This window comes from Nomia melanderi, chromosome 6 (assembly GCF_051020985.1).
Source record: "Nomia melanderi isolate GNS246 chromosome 6, iyNomMela1, whole genome shotgun sequence".
Taxonomy (NCBI): Eukaryota; Metazoa; Arthropoda; class Insecta; order Hymenoptera; family Halictidae; genus Nomia; species Nomia melanderi.
The window spans coordinates 18,798,173-18,814,353 of record NC_135004.1 but is presented as its reverse complement, the minus strand read 5'-3'; the positions used below and the strand labels follow the sequence as shown (position 1 = coordinate 18,814,353).

Genomic DNA, 16,181 nt, shown 5'->3' with positions numbered 1-16,181 from the left:
GAACGAGCAGAGACGGACCGAGATCGTCGAGGTTAGAGCGAAGGAGCACAGGCGGGAAGGAGAGCGAAGAATGATTGTTTCCATGATTACAATGGAACGGAAGAGGAAGAGGGATGGAGGTTGGCCCAGGAAGAGGGTACGGGGAGCAATCTCTTAGCGCTAACGTAGATTCGTGGCCCAGGGTCTCTCGAAATATTACACTGGAAGGGGCACCGTACCCACCGGGGAATTTCGTAACTCCGCGGATAATGTGTGTCAGCCGTCGAACCTGTCTGAGGATTTCCCGGGGATACCTCGCGGTTCGTTCCCCGGCGTAAGGAGCGGGACGTGCTCGGGATACCGGTAGACTCGTAAATCGCCTCGCCCGGGGTTAGACGAGACGACGCGACTCGCGGATACAATTTGCGAGCTTTCACGCAGCCCGCGTAACGAGCGCGCGTATCCGTCGACGGAGGCTGCGACGAAGCGTTTCGGGGAGGCTAGTTCGAATCTCACGCGCGTCGTCTATTCTCCGGAGTGCCGGAGTTGCCGGAGTTGCCGGAGTTCCGGCCGTTTCCGGCAGAAAAGGTAGACGTCGCGCGCGAAGAATTCCCTTTCGGAAACAACCTCGGAGCTCGGATGATCGTGCGCCGACCGAAATTATGCAAAACACCGGGCTCCCCCGGATATCCGATCAGGATTCGGCTGCAGCTTTTTATCGGATAAGGAATTCGTTTTCCGCGGGACGACCGAGCATTATCCTGGAACCGGATCGAACGAATCGTTATCTTTGTCGTCGAGATTACGACTCTGCAGGCGACGTAATAATTTCCGACCCCGTTCCGCGCGGGGCAAACAGTTGTTCCCCGTGACAAACTACTCGAGACATTATCGATTGCGTCGTCCCCGGCGAACGAAAGAATTCGAACGCGAGACCGTCCGTCCTCTCCGCTCGGCCTATTCTTCGCGGCGGCGGGTTATCGTCGACGACGGCTATCTCCGGGAGAAAGACCTCGAACCTCCGCGCGTGCCCGCGATTAGCTCCGAGTTCGTTGGGGTTAGAGTCCCGTTAAAAACGGATCGCTCGAGCGTGTTCTCCGATCCGAGTTCCGCGCGCGTACTCTCGCGCGCTCGCGTCATCGGCCGGCCGAGGGTATACGGGCGTCATAGGCGGACATAGGGGAAGCGCACGAGCCGCACGACAGTCGCTTCGGATTAATTAGCAAGTGCAGCGTTATAGATAACGCGTAGGAGATGCGGGAGTAGGCTGCGGGGCAAAGGGTCTGCGATACGACGTTAAATTGAACCTTTCGTTAGGGTGATTCCTGCGGTGGCAGGGACATACAAACCGGTTCGAGCTTGTCTAAAAGCAATTACTGCCGGTGGCCGTACGTGCTGCTCGACGCGGCGCCCGTCTAGCTTCGCGGAATCGCTCGACAAGACACGAGGATGATACACGCGCGATATCGCGCCGTCTCGAGTTCCCTCCCGTTCGGTAGCTCGATCACCGGCCACGTCCACGTCCACGACCACGTCCACGTCCCTTCGGGCCCTCCTCGAAAACCGGTTATCTCGAAATCTCGATCTTCCCTTCACGTCCGAAGGTTTCGATGAAAAGCTGTTCGGATGTTTGTCGTGTATCGGGAGTTGTTAGCCGCTCTTTCGAAGAGAAAAGTTGAAACAATCGTAGCAGTGGGAGATGAAATTGTCTTGCTTCGACGGTACGTACAGTGACGTTCGAACGCTGCGGGGAAGATTAGCGTGGCCCCAGCGCAACGATGATTTTTCAGAGAACAATCAGATTGAAAGCTGTTTTACTTCCGTAGTCTATTTTCTGCAGACGGGCTCTGGTTTCCTCGTTAACGTTCCCTTTGATGATTTCTGCAACCGTCGCGATACGAATCCGCGTATTTCTCTACGGTTCTCCCTCGAATTCTCCGGTTTTCCCGCTAATTCTGTAACCGCGTTACAGCGAAACCGTGTTAGCTGTTCTTAGCTTCTTTGACGCGGGGAGACCAAAGTTTGTATCCACCTAAAAGTTTCCATAAACTCGCGTCGTTTTGTCGCACGCACGGCAGGTGTACGTTCTCGCTGCTCGGACGTAATTCCTTAGGCGCTACTTGAACGATTACTCGTGGTATTAGCGCGCGTATCATCTCGCGGTCACGTACGAACCGCCCGGCAAAAGAAACAAACCGATATCCTACTCCACGCCTCGGACGTACTTTAGGAAAGTTACGAATGGCTCGGTCCGAGCCGCCCGGTCCTCCCAGCGTTAAAAGGACATTTTCCGGCGACGAAAAAGCGTGAGAGGCTCGCCGGGAGAGCTCGCTCGAAAAACGATTCTCGTCTCGACGATTTCACGTTCGAGCGAGAACAATCTGGCCTGGAATCATCAGCGCCGTATTTCCGCTTCCGCCTCTTCCGCTCTCTCGTCAACGGTTATTTAATCAAGTCCGTGCACGCCCCGTTCCGAGCAGCGCTCGGCGCGGCATTACGCGTGTCTCGAATTAGAACATCCAGATAATTACCAGGTTTGCGAAGGAACGCGCCGCTTCTCGTCGCGTAGCGTCGCGTCGCGACGCGAGGGTGATGGCGCTGACGCGATCGAGCATGCACGGGGGTGCAGCGCGCGCCGTTCGTTCCGTTTTGCGCGAATGCGAACGCGATTGCTGGTAAAAACGCAAAGCTTTTGTTCCGTGTCTCAGGTGGGGTGGCTCCGGATGGAGGATCAGACGATATTGTCGATGGGTCAGCAAAAAGTGACCCACTCGCCTCGATTCCTCGTCACGCTGGAGAACGCGAAAACGAAGAATCAGAGCCAATCGAGGGACGAGGAGGAGGCCACTTCGCGGCTGCATATTCGACAGCTCCGGGAAGCTGACCGAGGCTGCTACATGTGCCAACTGAACACGAAGCCCATGTTGAGCCAGCTGGGATGCGTGGATGTCCTAGGTATGCCTAATTGCGCGTTATGCCGCATTCCTACGCGGTGGGTTAGGTACGGCGCGGCGTGTGTTTGCGGTCGGTCGCAGAGACGTCGCGTACGCACGCACCGCTTCCGATTAGCCTGCCTCGAGAAGGGGGTGGAAAATATGCGCGGCTCGCCCACCGCCGCGCCGCCGCTGGAATACGTTTCAATGGAACCGGCCAGGCCGGGACCCGGCCGGACCATTGCCCGCTCGCCTTCTATTCGTTCCATCATCCGCGCGTATCCATAGCACCCTCTCCCTCGCCTCCATCCTCCATCCCGCGTCCTCTATCCTCGCCCTCCGCCTCGTCCTCGTCCTCGTCCTCGCCCTCGTCCTCGCCCTCGTCCTCGTCCTCACTGCATTACACGTATACGCGGCGCGTACATTACCGCCGCTCTCTGTACCTCTGATGTAAGCGCGTGCACGCGATTCATTGTGCACGCCGGAGCGCGCGGACACCAGGGGTGGTAGGGAATTCATTGAGAGCGTTGCGCCTACCGCTGCATTCGACTCGAAAGACCGATCGGACCGAATGGAATGAAATTCCTTTGTGGGCTCGCACGGAAAAAGGTCTCTCGTTTATTCCTTTCTACCGCCGACCCAGACCCCCAACCACGACCACGACCACGACCCCGACCCCGACCCTGCCCGGTGTACGGAATATTTGTCCAAGTCGAAGCCGTGTAATTGAAATGGCCTCGGCCGGCGGCGCGCGTTCAAAAGAACCAAGACCTCATCCCAAAAATGTGTTCCCTTTCGATAACGCGAGCTCGGTAAACGCTATTTAACTCTCCACGGGAGCGAGACGTTTTAACCTGATTTCGCCCCGCTCGCAGCGCGGAGACCAATTTCCATAGCGACCTTAATACCGGCCGTTGGATCACGCGGCCGTTTCGACGAATCTTTACGGCCGCGGTGCGCCAAGTTCAGGGCTCGCGCCGCGTCCGTCCGCTGAATTCCGCTGAATTCCCCTGAATTCCCCTGAATTCCGGTGCAACCGTGCAAATACGCGTAACGCCTGATCCCCTGGGAACAGGGCGCGCCTCCAAACTCAAAGTTCAAATTGAATGCGAAAGTTTCGCCGGTTTTTGGCCGCGTAATGAACTTCCGGTGGCGCGCGTTTTACCAATTTCCACTCGATTCGTCTTCTCGAGGGCGCGAGCAGCGCGTCGAGAAGCCGAGGCCGGTCGATCGTGTTAACCCTGTTGCGCGCCCCGATTTATTCGCGTCTTATATGCATCGGTAGTAGCATCGCACGCGCCAGATTCTTTGGAAACGCGTATCGCTCCGCGCGGAATGATTAATAAAGGAGATTAGCGCACGCATCCGCGTGAAATGGGCGAAAGGAGAATTCCTCGCGCGACTCTCTGTCAAGTGTCTGAATTGATTTGCAGCGCGAGGGGTTAAACCGCGATATCGCGCGGCGTACAGTGACGAAACGAATTGGCCTTTTCAGTTCCGCCGGATATACTGAGCTCCGGGACGTCGGAGGGTGAGGTCTCCGTTCAGGAGGGCGAAAACGCGACCCTCTCGTGCAACGCCTCTGGAAGACCGCCACCTCGTGTGCACTGGCGACGCGAGAATCCGCTGATATCAGGTAAGATATTACACTTTTATCTCGGCTCGAGAACTCTCGCGTCGCACCGCGACGGCCCTCGTCGATGACAAACAACGTTCGATTCTTTTCTTTTTATTAATTCCCGGCGTCGCCGTCGCGCTGGCTCCCCGGGAGCGAGGACCCGTCCTCGAATACCGCTCCTCGAATATCCGTTCATCCAGCAGCAGCGATTCTAACCGTAACCCGTATCAAATTCGGCCCTCGGTAACCCACAGCAACCCACATAGCCCAGGTAATCGTCTGCTAGGTGATGCGAAGTACCCGGCAAGGGCGGCTTCGAATTAGTCGCAAGCGATCCCCAACCGATCCCCAACCGATCCCCAACCGATCCGGTAACCGGTGTTTTTACGAATGATCGCCTTTCGAATGATCCGTAATCTACGCAGTTAATCGGAACGTTGGTTTTTCATTCCAGCTACTCGTCGCGATTCTTTCTCTTTCTCCCTCTGTTTCCCAGCAATTTCTCCCTGTCGTCCGAAAACCGACGCTCCGCGAGGAGGCGAGACGAGGCGCTCGATCGAATAGTAATTAAAATTCGAATCGGAGATACGCAGCCCGGCTGGAGCAGTTTCGGGAACTAATTATCCACGGTGTCTGCGAGACGATTCGCCATCACGATCCGCTTAGCGGGACATGAAGACGTCGTAAATTCGCGGGGAACCGCGCGATTCCGATCGAAAGCAATTACGGGCTGGAACATGTCCCATCGAATAGGGATTAGTTTGTCCGCGATGACTTTCAATATCTTCCGAGGGCGCGCGATCGCGCCATGATTCTCCGCGTACTCGCAGAATTCGAGTATGTATTTCGCGGCGATGTTCCCCCCGGGTAGCCCCGCTATCGATTCGTCGCTGGGATTTCCAAGTTTTCGCGCCGGTGTTCGACAAATTCGTCGACGTTTCGATTTAAAGAAGAATTTTCTCGGTGACGCGTCGAACAACGCAAAGTTTGTTCATTTTACGGGACGATCACCGAACGGCTGGCGGAGAGCACCGTCTGCGAAGAATCTCGACTTCTTTGGCGGCGCGTTAATCGGCTAGACGCGTTCGTCGGTGAAACGAATAAACGGTTGGTCGGTATCGATGAATCCGCGCGCAGCGTTTCGAGGGTAGTCGACGTCGCGACAAAAGTATCCGCGGACTGGCAGCCAGCGAGCCGTTGACGCGAGCGAATAATGAATCTTCCATTTTCGATGGATCTCATTAGGCCGGGCGACGCGTTTTATCCGAATCGCGAAACGAACCGATGATTTATGTCGTTCGATCAGCCGATGTTAATGCAATTCATCGCGTTCCATCGATCGGCGAAACGTCGCTGAAACGTCGCTGAAACGTCGCGGCCACGCGCGTACACTTGAACGATAATGCCGTGCAACGACCGAGGCGCGACTCGACGAGGAGCGACGTCCTTCTTTCTATAGCCGCGCTGCGGTCGAATCGCTCGTTAACTCGGCGAAAATACTATTAGTCGATTCGTAAGTCTAGCTGGTTTTTATCAGGGAACAACCTCGACCCGTTCGCGCGCGTTTAACAGAAATTCATCGACCACGTACGGTATTTCCCAGCATCGTTTCGGATTCCTCGCTCGAATCGATCCGTCGGCGACGTCGCGTCGAAGCCGATACCCGTCGCCGACGACGAGTGTTCCTCGTGCAGCCGCGTAGTCGCCGTACCATTTGTTTTTAGAATCTTTTCCAGTAGACGGGACAAATGTTACGGCGGGTCCGAGCAGCTTTATCGCTCGTAAAATGAAACAGCACGGAAAGGAAAAGGTCGCCACGGCGTTAAAGAATGAAACAAAAGATCGAATGATAGACGAGTGTAATGCACAGTCGATGGTCGAGCGTGATCGGTGAATATGAATCGAGAACCGTGCTCGCGTCTAGACTGATCCGACGGTCGGGAATACGTTCTCGTCTCGAAATCTCGTCGGTGCGCGTTCGATTCGGAGGAAACGACGGGCACCGACCAGTCGTTTCGAGGAGGATTCACGAGCGGGAGATTTAGGGAGCGCCCAATGGAGGCCAGGTTGTTCTCGTTGTTAACGCAAAGAACGTATTTCCCTGTAATTCGGTGTACGCGCGAACGCTGGCGCGCGGCCAGCGATTTGTATACGAGAGCTTTCGACAAGATATTCATACGATGCGCGATTTTCTAGGGGTCAACCAGTCCGGCGAGAAACTGGAATTCACCAGGGTGAACAGGAAGCAAATGGGGGCTTATCTTTGCATAGCCAGTAACGAAGTGCCTCCGGCAGTCAGCAAGAGAGTCTCCCTAAGGGTAAATTGTGAGTACTCCTGAACGGTCGATCACGAGACTTTACCGGGGTCCGCGAAACTTAAATAAGAGTTCCGTTGCCGACGCAATTAGGCGTCGTTTAGCAGTTCCGGCTGTTTATCCGATATTACTTTTCCTTTTGAAAGGAACACCAATGAAAAAGCTATTAGCCGGGACTCGCGTCAAAGAGCTCGCGATCCGCGATCCGAAACTAGGTTATTTTGTTATTCGGGAAACGTTTTCAGTCCCACCCAGCGTGAAGGCGTCCAACGATTTCCTGAGCTCCCCTCTGAACACGAACGTGTCGCTGATTTGCTTGATCGAGGCTTATCCGAAGACGATCAACTTGTGGACGAAGCAGGGTCAAGTGATCATGAGCGGGTACGTGCGTACGCGCGCACGCGCGCACGCGCGCACGCGTAAGTAGGTGCTTCCCGAGGGATCCTTTCGGTTTTACCGTCCGGCGCGAGCCTATCGTTCCCGGACGAGCAAGCCGAATCGATTCGACGCGCGTAAGCGCTTAGGCGAACCTAACCGATATGTCAACGCAGCGGCAGATACGAGATCAACGAGCGGGGAGACCCGAACGAGGAATGGAAGACAACGATCGAGCTCAAGATAAAGCGGCTAGAGAAGAACGATACGGGAGCCTACACGTGTTCCGCGTCCTCCAGCATGGGGACGGCCCGAGCCGTCTTTAGGGTGCACGGTGAGTCGAACCGTTACCGAACTATCCTCCCTCCCTGCGAAACCTCTTAGTAATTCCCTTTCAGAGTACGAGCAGGAGACGCCGACCACGCGAGCCAGCAGCCCGGCGAACGCGAAGAAACCGAGCAAGGCGAAGTCCAAGTTCGCCCAAGCGAGCACGATCAACCGGGTTTTCCACCAGATGAGCACGCCCGCGATGCAGAAGAGCACCGCGAGGATCGTTCACGGGAAACAGCGGAGCACGACGACCACGCCGGACCCACGGGCGCCCTTCATCAAAGACGAAAACCTGTTCAAGAGCCGCGAGAAACCGAACGCGGCCGGGAACAGCCGGGCCGACGCGACGCCGCCGATCGACGCTCGAATCTGCGCGTTCTGCATGATCCTTTACTTGAGCCTGCGATAGACTCTCGTCGCCCTGTACCGCAGGCGTCAGGAAAGAAACGTACTCGACGGACTCGGACAACGGTCTCTCCCCCGAGTCCGCGTCATCCGCAGCCGAACGCGAGGAACACGCGCAACCACCGCCTTCCGACCGCGTTTCCAACCGCGTCGTTCCCGAACGAAACGATCGGGAGGAGAGAAGTCGCGAACTGGGAAGTTTTCATTGAACTTACCGGACTGGAAGTTGCTTCCATTGCGTTCCGCGATCACGAGGCGCGATCACAGCCAAGCTCCTTCGGCGACGACACACCGAGCAAATCGATCTCTCGAGTCGCGGGCCAAAACCGTTGACGAAAACTGTTGCAAATTTTAAGAGATAAACGCTTACGAGGGTATTTTTTATGAGCCTTTTGTCCGTTTCTGAACGCGGAAGAAAGAACGAAAGAAGAAGAAATAGAAGAAGAAGAAGAAGAAGAAGAAGAAGAAGAAGAAGAAGAAGAAGAAGGAGAAAAGGGGGAAATCGTGAGCGGGACGTGTTCGTCGGTTGGACTGAATGTTGTAACGTTGTCGAATATTTTTTTAAGCGAGACGAAAGAATGGGGAAGGAGGCCAGGATTTTCAATTGAAACTCTGATTTCACGTTTGTCGGGTTACTAGATGTTACGATGTGATTTTTATAATGTTAGCGTCGGAAGCCTTACCACATGCAGGGTGTCTATCTCAAGTGGGCCACCAGTGTCATTCACGAGGGAATCGTGCGAAAACACGAGGATATGATATCTGAAACACGGACATTTCTGAAATTATGGAAATTATGGAAATTATGGAGATCACGGAAATTACGGAGATCATGGAAGAGTCATGGGGGGAAAAGAAATCGGAATACCGTGGACCGATCACTCGCGTTTGCATTTTCAAATTATTTCAACAATGGCAGTGGCGATCCAGTTCGAATGAACAGCCCCTAATATGTATGTATACCGTTACGCTGTTACGTGATAATTATTGTCAACGATTAATTAAGTATCTCTACCATTTCCCGTAAGGTTCGCGCCGTGCCGCGCGGGTCGACCCGTCTTAAGCAACTATTCGATTACACTCGAACGCAGACAAATAATTAGCATACTAATTTGTACGTAAGGGATAATAAGATACGTTTGTTCAACGGTACGATAAAGAAGGGAACCGGGATCGTGTAAGTGACAACTCGATGAATGTAAACGAATCATATCTAAGCCAGATTCATATCCGTAGGGCGTATAGTACCGTATACTGTATATTTTAGAAAGATACTAGACCCTACTTTCATTATTTTCTGTATTTTTTTAATTACCCGTAGCCAGATAACGTACCTCATATGCCAATAATTAAACGAGACCACGATATAAACGTAATCGGCGTGGTTCACTGCGAGGAATCCGTGAATCGCCGTGCATAGTTCGGATAGTTCGATCGAGTGACTGACCGAGGCGTCAGTGGTACACATTTGTTTTCTGTATCGCGGATCATATCGGACGCGCGAGACATTTACCTGAAATAAACGATTACTTGCTAGTTTCAACAAATCTAGTACAACTTGTATTTTTCATTCGTACGTGCGTTTATTTCTACGCGAGCGGACACCGCGCCAACATGTTACGCCGCGATCTATTCTACTTACACCCGAGTATAGTTTGCTTTTAAGGAATCGACAATAAGTGTTCCTAATAACAGATTGCGGTTTCGAATGGTCTTTTTCTTTTTTAATGTTCCTCGCAAAACCGCAAACCATATCTCGCTCTGTAATTAGGATCGATGTGCAAAATGGTGCTAGTAGAGAAGCTTGGCAGTCCTCGTTAGATTAGATTTTCCAACGGAGGAAGTCGAAGCTTTCTACTGATATTGTGCAATTCTCGTGAATGTCTTCTATTACAGAGAAGTATAGGTTTTAGTCGCAGTGCGTGGTATATTGTCTTCGGAATAGTAGCATATCCGTGAAGTAAACAAACGAAATCGCATACGTTAAATATACCTATTTAACAGATACTGTATATCATGAAACACTGCTCAATATAACGACTTTACAATAACTATATTAAAAGAATGTTGTTGTTTATAGGAGAAAAATATATTATGAAAATACGAAAAGAACAATGTGCTCAAATTGGATAATTATATAGCTTTGGAGGAAAGGACATGTTGACAAATAAAATATACCATGCAACCAGCACAGACATCAGTTTCTGTTTACCTTCACTGTACGTTAAGTTTACTTTTGTCAACCTTGAAACTCAAAGTGGTATAATCGAATACAGCAAATCGGTATGCTTATTTCATTATTATTATTGTTATTATTATTATTATTAAAACCCACCATCCTTACAACAGACATGCGTGCGGTCGCATTTCACGATGGACATGCTTGTTCACAGTTTTGTTGCATGTATGGACATCTTAGGACCAAAACAGGATGCTGAAAGCCATTAAAACGCAACAAACACCCACGTATGGGCTTTTCCTTTCACCGATTCTAGCACACTTCCAAAATGTACCCTGTAGACTGATAAATAAACACCATTCTTATTATAATATACGTGTACTTTAAGTGTACATTCTCACATGAATCATTTATGTAAATAATCGAAAACTTACCCAACTTTCTTCATTCGGTTGTCCATGAAACTAGGTGCAAGCGCTTTGACGTATGTGCAAGTACATATTAATAACAGAATTACTGTTAAAAGGCTCTGGAAATTAAATAGGGCAGACTACATGCCACCCAAAACGGACATTTTAGAAGAATTGTTTAAATCGGCGGACATTTAGGTTATGATACAATTTCCCGCTTTCTTTGATCACGCGGTTTTTCATTTAAAGTTTCATTGAAAAGACATTAAGGTCGTAATCTTACCATTGCGATTTAACGATATTCGACGCAAACATTCACAAACTATTTCTTCAAAATCAAGTCACATGTAAACGCAATTGAATTTGACGTCTGCCACTATAGACGTCGACTAATCTTACGGCGGGTATGCAACAAGCGAAAGAATTGGAAAAGAAACTAGCGTTCGGTACGTCAATGTTAAAGTTTGACCGTTAAACTTGAACTTTAAACGGTTGATACTGTCACCGCTTGCGTTGATTTTACCAGTTATATTCAGTTTCTATAGTGTTTCCATTAAAATAACGGTATCAGTTAATCGTGTTATCTTCAACGTTCGATAACGACACAATCGTTATGTTGCGAGTCGTTTAACTTTCTCACTACATGTGCATTGTTGATGGTGTATTATCTATAAAAGTGTTTTTAAGAAAATAGTGACCGCGTTCAATGCACTGTCGATCTGTAAGCCGATGCCGGTGTATGAGTATCTTCTGAAACATGTCGTGAACTTTTAGCAAAGTATTAAAAACATTGTTGGAGAGTGAGATAAATCTATTTTCCGACTATACAGACTACAGCCACCGCGTGCAGTAGTAAAATGGCTGCCGAGAAACGTCAATACATTTTATATCAATAACAAGCTACCGTTGTAAATAATCGTGGCAAGGAGGATTACAATAAAACGGATGCCGTTCAATTAATATTACAATTTTCTTTTTTTGTTCATAAAAGTGTGTGCGTGAAAGGAGTGCGTGTGATCCAAAAATGGCAGAATTTGTGCGTGGAGGCCCGAGCGTGTCGAACAGTGCTAAGGTAAGTATTACGTGTAACGATATTATTCATCTTGGATTATTCATCCGTAACTGTGCAATGAACAAAATTTATAATATCAAATATGTGAACCAATGAGATGATTTTACGTTACAAAATATCTAATAATTTCCAAAGCTTTCGATTTTCACATAATTCGTATTATTTCCCAATTACTTTTAAAAAGACGTCTTTGGTATCGTTTGTGGACAATATTTTTCATTGCTTTGTACGTAATAAACTAAAGTACAAAACACGGAAAAATACTAAGCAATTATTCATAAACAGTATCCGTGTTTTGTTGACTAAAGGTACGTGTTACCTAGAATATCATGATGTGTATTGCATGAAAACAAAAGCATACCCTTTCGTTCTTCCAAATATAACAATATAAATATTTGACAAACTAATGTTGAAAAGTTAATATAAATCTATACAAAGTACTTATCTCTATTTAATTATATCTATAGATGGATCACAATAGTAAAGGAGGATCTCCTAGCACTGGCAGTGAAGATGGTGGACAGAATGAATCTATGAATGCGGAAAATGAATTTGATCCATTTCTTGAAAATATTCCAGATGACATTCAAGATACGGAGGAACCTGACAGCGCCAATGCAACATTATTAACTGCTCCTCCAGAAAATCAGTAAGACAAAATAACGATAATATTATTTAATGATAAACGCGAATTAGTTCTATTGAAATGTAATATTAAATAAATGTAAAATGATTGATACATAGATACCTTATAGGTGGTATCATGGTAGATTAGACCGATTTACAGCAGAGGAAAGACTATGGGATGCAAACAAAATGGGTAGTTATTTAGTGCGTGAAAGTGACCGGAAACCTGGAAGTTACGTGTTATCTTACTTAGGAAGAACTGGCATTAATCATTTTAGAATTACTGCAGTGTGTGGAGATTATTATATAGGTATGACAAAGGTTAATTAGAATATAAGAAATACTTCATGTTATCAATTGTTTGTCAAATAATAGAACAAATATGTCCTTTCAGGTGGCAGGCAGTTCAATAGTTTGTCAGACCTCGTTGCATATTATACTCACTGCTCCGATCTTTTAAAGAGAGAGAGACTTATACATCCTACACCACCTCCTGAACCAGTGAACGATAAGAAACGAATTGTCGCGATACTGCCATATACAAAAATGCCTGATACAGATGAATTAAGTTTTCAGAAAGGTGACATATTTTTTGTGCACAATGACATGGGAGATGGTTGGCTATGGGTCACTGCCCACAGAACTGGAGAACAGGGCTTAATATTTCGTGAACTGGTGGAAGATCTGGATGATTCCATTGATCCTAATACAGTTTTTTCTTGGTTCCATCCCAATGTCACTAAAAGTGAAGCCGTCGATATGTTAGTGAAAGCAGGACCTGGAAGCTTTCTTGTGAGTTCATATACATAATAATTGTTTCGTTTCACTATTTAATGAAATGATTATTTTGTTTTTATACTTTGTATCTGATGCTATTGTAATTTTCCATACAGGTCAGACCTTCGGATAACAGTCCAGGAGATTATTCACTTTTCTTTCATATAAATAATCAGATTCAAAGATTTAGAATTGAAAAGAAAGGAGTACGATATCTTATGGGCGGCAGAACTTTCGAGTGTCTCGATGCTGTTATTAATAGGTACAGCATATTTTCCTATCGTATCATAACTCTAGAATGCTTCAGTTATTATGATAATTACGTCTATAGGTATCGAAAGGAACAAATAGTAGAAGGTCATACTTTGGTTCAAGCGATGGTGACTGAACCGGACGGTAGTGTGCGAGTCAATAGAGAGGTGCAACATGCAGAAAAGATATACGCAACGCTCAGAGAATGTCGGGAACAATCCGGAGCAAAGAAAAATAAGGGAATAAAGATGCAAGGGTATCTAGAAAAGAAATCTGAGAAAAATAAAAAATGGAAAGCACTGTATTTTGTACTTTTAGTAGACGCTACAGATACGCATTTGTATTTGTATGACAATCCAAAAAGAACCAAACCTAAAGGTCTCATAGATTTAAGCTGTGCTTATTTATACCAGGTAGATGAAACTCTTTAGCCAATTAACAGTATCATGTAACAATTTTTTATGATCATTTAAACTGAAATTTTACTAATGTTGTCTAATGGTTACTTGAGAATTGTATGCATGATGAAAGTATAGTAGCCAAATTATTGTTGAAATTTGTTACTGAAGTATAGATGTTTTAGGTCCATGAAAGTGTATTCGATAGACCTCATTGCTTTCAATTAGTTGAACGTGCTTTACCATGTTTGGCCACAATAACATACTTGGCAGCTCCAAACTCAGAGAATGCTTTAGATTGGATTAATGCCTTAAAACCATTATGTGTATCACAACTTACACGTGCTCCGAAGGTTGCCCGACTTCGCGAATTGCGTTCATTACATCTCCATATTTTAGATGCACATAGACTCCCATATAAACTAGTACCAAATCCCTTCATCATAGTGGCTCTAAATAATGTAAAAGTTGCTCGTACCAAGGTTAAGACTGGTTTACACCCAATCTGGGACGAAGAATTCATTTTGGAGTACGTATATGATTCGTCATTTTAGGTATTATCGTTTTTCGTTGACAAACCGCCTGCTTTAATTGTAAATTACTCAATAGGGATGTACCACCGGATGTTATGTCGTTCTCGTTAACGTTGTACAACAAAGGTAAACGCAGCAAAGATACGGAGGTTGCAGAGTTGACAGTCGAATTGGCAAGTTTAACAAACGGAGAAGAAATGGACGAATGGTACCCGTTATCTGGAGTTACTCCGATAGGAGAATGGGGCGTGTTACGTTTACGTATAAGGTATGTACTACTACTGTGATAAGCGTAACTGTTTTATCCACATTGTTTGCATTACGTATTATATTTATTTTTATGCAATCATTAAATTACAGATACAGGCACGATTTGGCCATGCCTCCAGACGAATACAGTCCCCTGCAACAATTACTGTTAGATCCAGAATTACATGTCGTTAGGGCATTAGCGGATGTATGTCATTTGGATAGAGTACCACTGGCAAATAGTTTACTTAGAATATTTAGGTACGTGCGACAACCTTTAATGTACAGCATGTTATTGTCTCGTTTTTTTTTCATTGGTAATATTTTGGTATGCATACATACGTATTTAGGCACGAAAGAAAGGAAGCTGATTTACTGAGATCGTTGAATCAAGCGGAAGTAAGTATTTTTGCGTTTATATTTGTGTAAAAGTGACTTTATGATGTATCTGCCTTTATTACAATTATTTTCCGTTACATTTAGGTAGACAAAGAAGATGAAACACCAACATTATTTAGAGCTGCCAGCCTTACAACTACTTTAATGGATTTATACATGAAATCAGTTTGCACTTCCTTTTTGAAGGCCGCTTTACGTGACACGATAGTGAAACTAATTGAAAGTAAACAAAGCTGTGAATTAAATCCAACTAAAATGGATTCTCCGGAAGATGCATGCAGTAACGCTGAATTTTTGCTCCAGGTAAATCCGATGGACTTGTAAATGAACTGTCGTGAATAACCGTTATCTGAAATCTGTGATATTTTAGGTTTTAGACGAAGTAACATTGAGCATTTTCACAAGTCCCGACGCTTGTCCAAGGACTCTCAGATATATTTGTGGATGCTTGCAAAGAGCAGTCGTTGCCAAATGGCCCCACGAAAGACTAGTCAGAACGAGAGTAGTCAGTGGATTTATATTTTTACGTCTACTTTGCCCTGCCATATTAAATCCTAGGTCATTTAATTTAATAGCTGAACCACCACCTCCAGCCGCTGCAAGGTAGGGTAGGTCTATATTTAACGTAAGATAACGTAACTTTCATAAATTATTCTTTAACTTCTAATTCATAATTTTACAGATCGTTAGTAATGGTAGCAAAATGTTTACAAAATTTGGCAAATTTGGTAGAATTTGGTGGTAAAGAACCGTACATGGAAGTGGTAAACCCATTCATTCTGAAAAACAAAGAACGAATGGTTGTCTTCCTAGATCAGTTATCGGTAAGTGTTGATCGTCATCTTCGAGTGGCAGCTGCGAAATTTGAATTAGTACTAACTTACGACTCGTTGTGTACAGAATGTAACTGAAAAGCCAGAATCAGAAGGTGCAGATCCAAGAAATAAGAGTTGCGTATCGGACACAGCAAGAGATTTGGCTACATTACATCACATTTGTGTTTCGCATTTAAAAGAATTACAAGTTCTATCAAAGACGCAGGTACATACGTTATTAGTCACTTACCAGTCGTGTGTGTTTAGATAGTTTCATTTGTGATTACAGAAACAATTAAAGTAATTTGATAACTTAATTTAACTACTTTTATATATTTTCTTTTCAGCCAACAATAAAGCAATTGGTGACCGTCACTGAAATGCTAAGCAAACATAAACAGAAATATATGGAAATGATACGGTAGTGCTAAAGCCATACGCCATACGAACTATGCCAAACGTAACAAAACAATTCATAAGATTTGATGACAGATACGCAGTAGTATTTAATAATT

The 16,181-nt window shown here is 46.5% G+C and overlaps 3 protein-coding genes and 1 long non-coding RNA gene across 8 annotated transcripts in view; 2 read left to right on the top strand and 2 right to left on the bottom strand.

Annotated features, from left to right (window-relative positions):
• Positions 1-9,433, bottom strand: part of LOC143174658 (uncharacterized) — a 70,885-nt gene extending 61,452 nt beyond the window's left edge. The window contains exons 1-2 of the long non-coding RNA XR_012998878.1: positions 9,290-9,433; positions 8,171-8,294 (exon numbers count right to left, since the gene is read on the bottom strand). This is a non-coding gene — a long non-coding RNA (uncharacterized LOC143174658). The remainder of the gene's footprint in view (positions 1-8,170; positions 8,295-9,289) is intronic.
• The window catches only part of LOC116430058 (lachesin), a 54,215-nt gene extending 43,908 nt beyond the window's left edge, over positions 1-10,307 (top strand). For both annotated transcript variants that reach the window (XM_076368763.1, XM_076368762.1), the window contains exons 4-9: positions 2,688-2,934; positions 4,408-4,548; positions 6,727-6,855; positions 7,091-7,226; positions 7,397-7,554; positions 7,619-10,307. In XM_076368763.1, coding sequence (XP_076224878.1) covers positions 2,688-2,934; positions 4,408-4,548; positions 6,727-6,855; positions 7,091-7,226; positions 7,397-7,554; positions 7,619-7,959 — 1,152 coding nt within the window. In that variant the 3' untranslated portion in view covers positions 7,960-10,307. The remainder of the gene's footprint in view (positions 1-2,687; positions 2,935-4,407; positions 4,549-6,726; positions 6,856-7,090; positions 7,227-7,396; positions 7,555-7,618) is intronic.
• ksh (transmembrane protein 167A-like protein ksh) lies at positions 10,157-10,995 on the bottom strand. The gene is made up of 3 exons (XM_031983701.2): positions 10,828-10,995; positions 10,569-10,684; positions 10,157-10,476 (listed from the first exon to the last, which is right to left on the bottom strand). Exons 1-3 carry the CDS (start codon positions 10,828-10,830, stop codon positions 10,371-10,373), a joined length of 225 nt encoding a protein of 74 aa, XP_031839561.1. The 5' UTR covers positions 10,831-10,995; the 3' UTR covers positions 10,157-10,370.
• A 35-nt stretch (positions 10,996-11,030) lies between these two features.
• Positions 11,031-16,162, top strand: vap (RAS p21 protein activator vap). 4 transcript variants are annotated; one of them, XM_031983695.2, is made up of 15 exons: positions 11,031-11,616; positions 12,084-12,265; positions 12,372-12,553; positions 12,638-13,035; positions 13,137-13,282; positions 13,352-13,685; positions 14,153-14,199; positions 14,280-14,471; positions 14,564-14,713; positions 14,803-14,851; positions 14,936-15,154; positions 15,222-15,454; positions 15,534-15,675; positions 15,752-15,892; positions 16,014-16,162. In XM_031983695.2, the coding sequence occupies exons 1-15, from the start codon at positions 11,569-11,571 to the stop codon at positions 16,089-16,091; spliced, it is 2,541 nt and encodes an 846-aa protein (XP_031839555.1). In that variant the 5' UTR covers positions 11,031-11,568; the 3' UTR covers positions 16,092-16,162. The 4 variants fall into 4 exon arrangements, with proteins under 4 accessions (XP_031839555.1, XP_031839553.1, XP_031839556.1 ...); XM_031983693.2 differs by having other exon boundaries at positions 13,856-14,199; XM_031983694.2 differs by lacking the exon at positions 11,031-11,616 and having other exon boundaries at positions 12,134-12,265; positions 12,361-12,553; positions 13,856-14,199.
• The last annotated feature ends 19 nt before the right edge of the window (positions 16,163-16,181 follow it).

Coding starts and splice junctions, on each gene's coding strand:
- ksh (XM_031983701.2), bottom strand. Junction 10,477..10,568: donor AACCGAATGAAGAAAGTTGG/GTAAGTTTTCGA, acceptor TTTATTTATCAG/TCTACAGGGTACATTTTGGA.
- vap (XM_031983693.2), top strand. CDS start 11,569: ATGGCAGAATTTGTGCGTGGAGGCCCGAGCGTGTCGAACAGTGCTAAG. Junction 11,617..12,083: donor GCGTGTCGAACAGTGCTAAG/GTAAGTATTACG, acceptor TTATATCTATAG/ATGGATCACAATAGTAAAGG. Junction 15,155..15,221: donor ACGCTGAATTTTTGCTCCAG/GTAAATCCGATG, acceptor GTGATATTTTAG/GTTTTAGACGAAGTAACATT.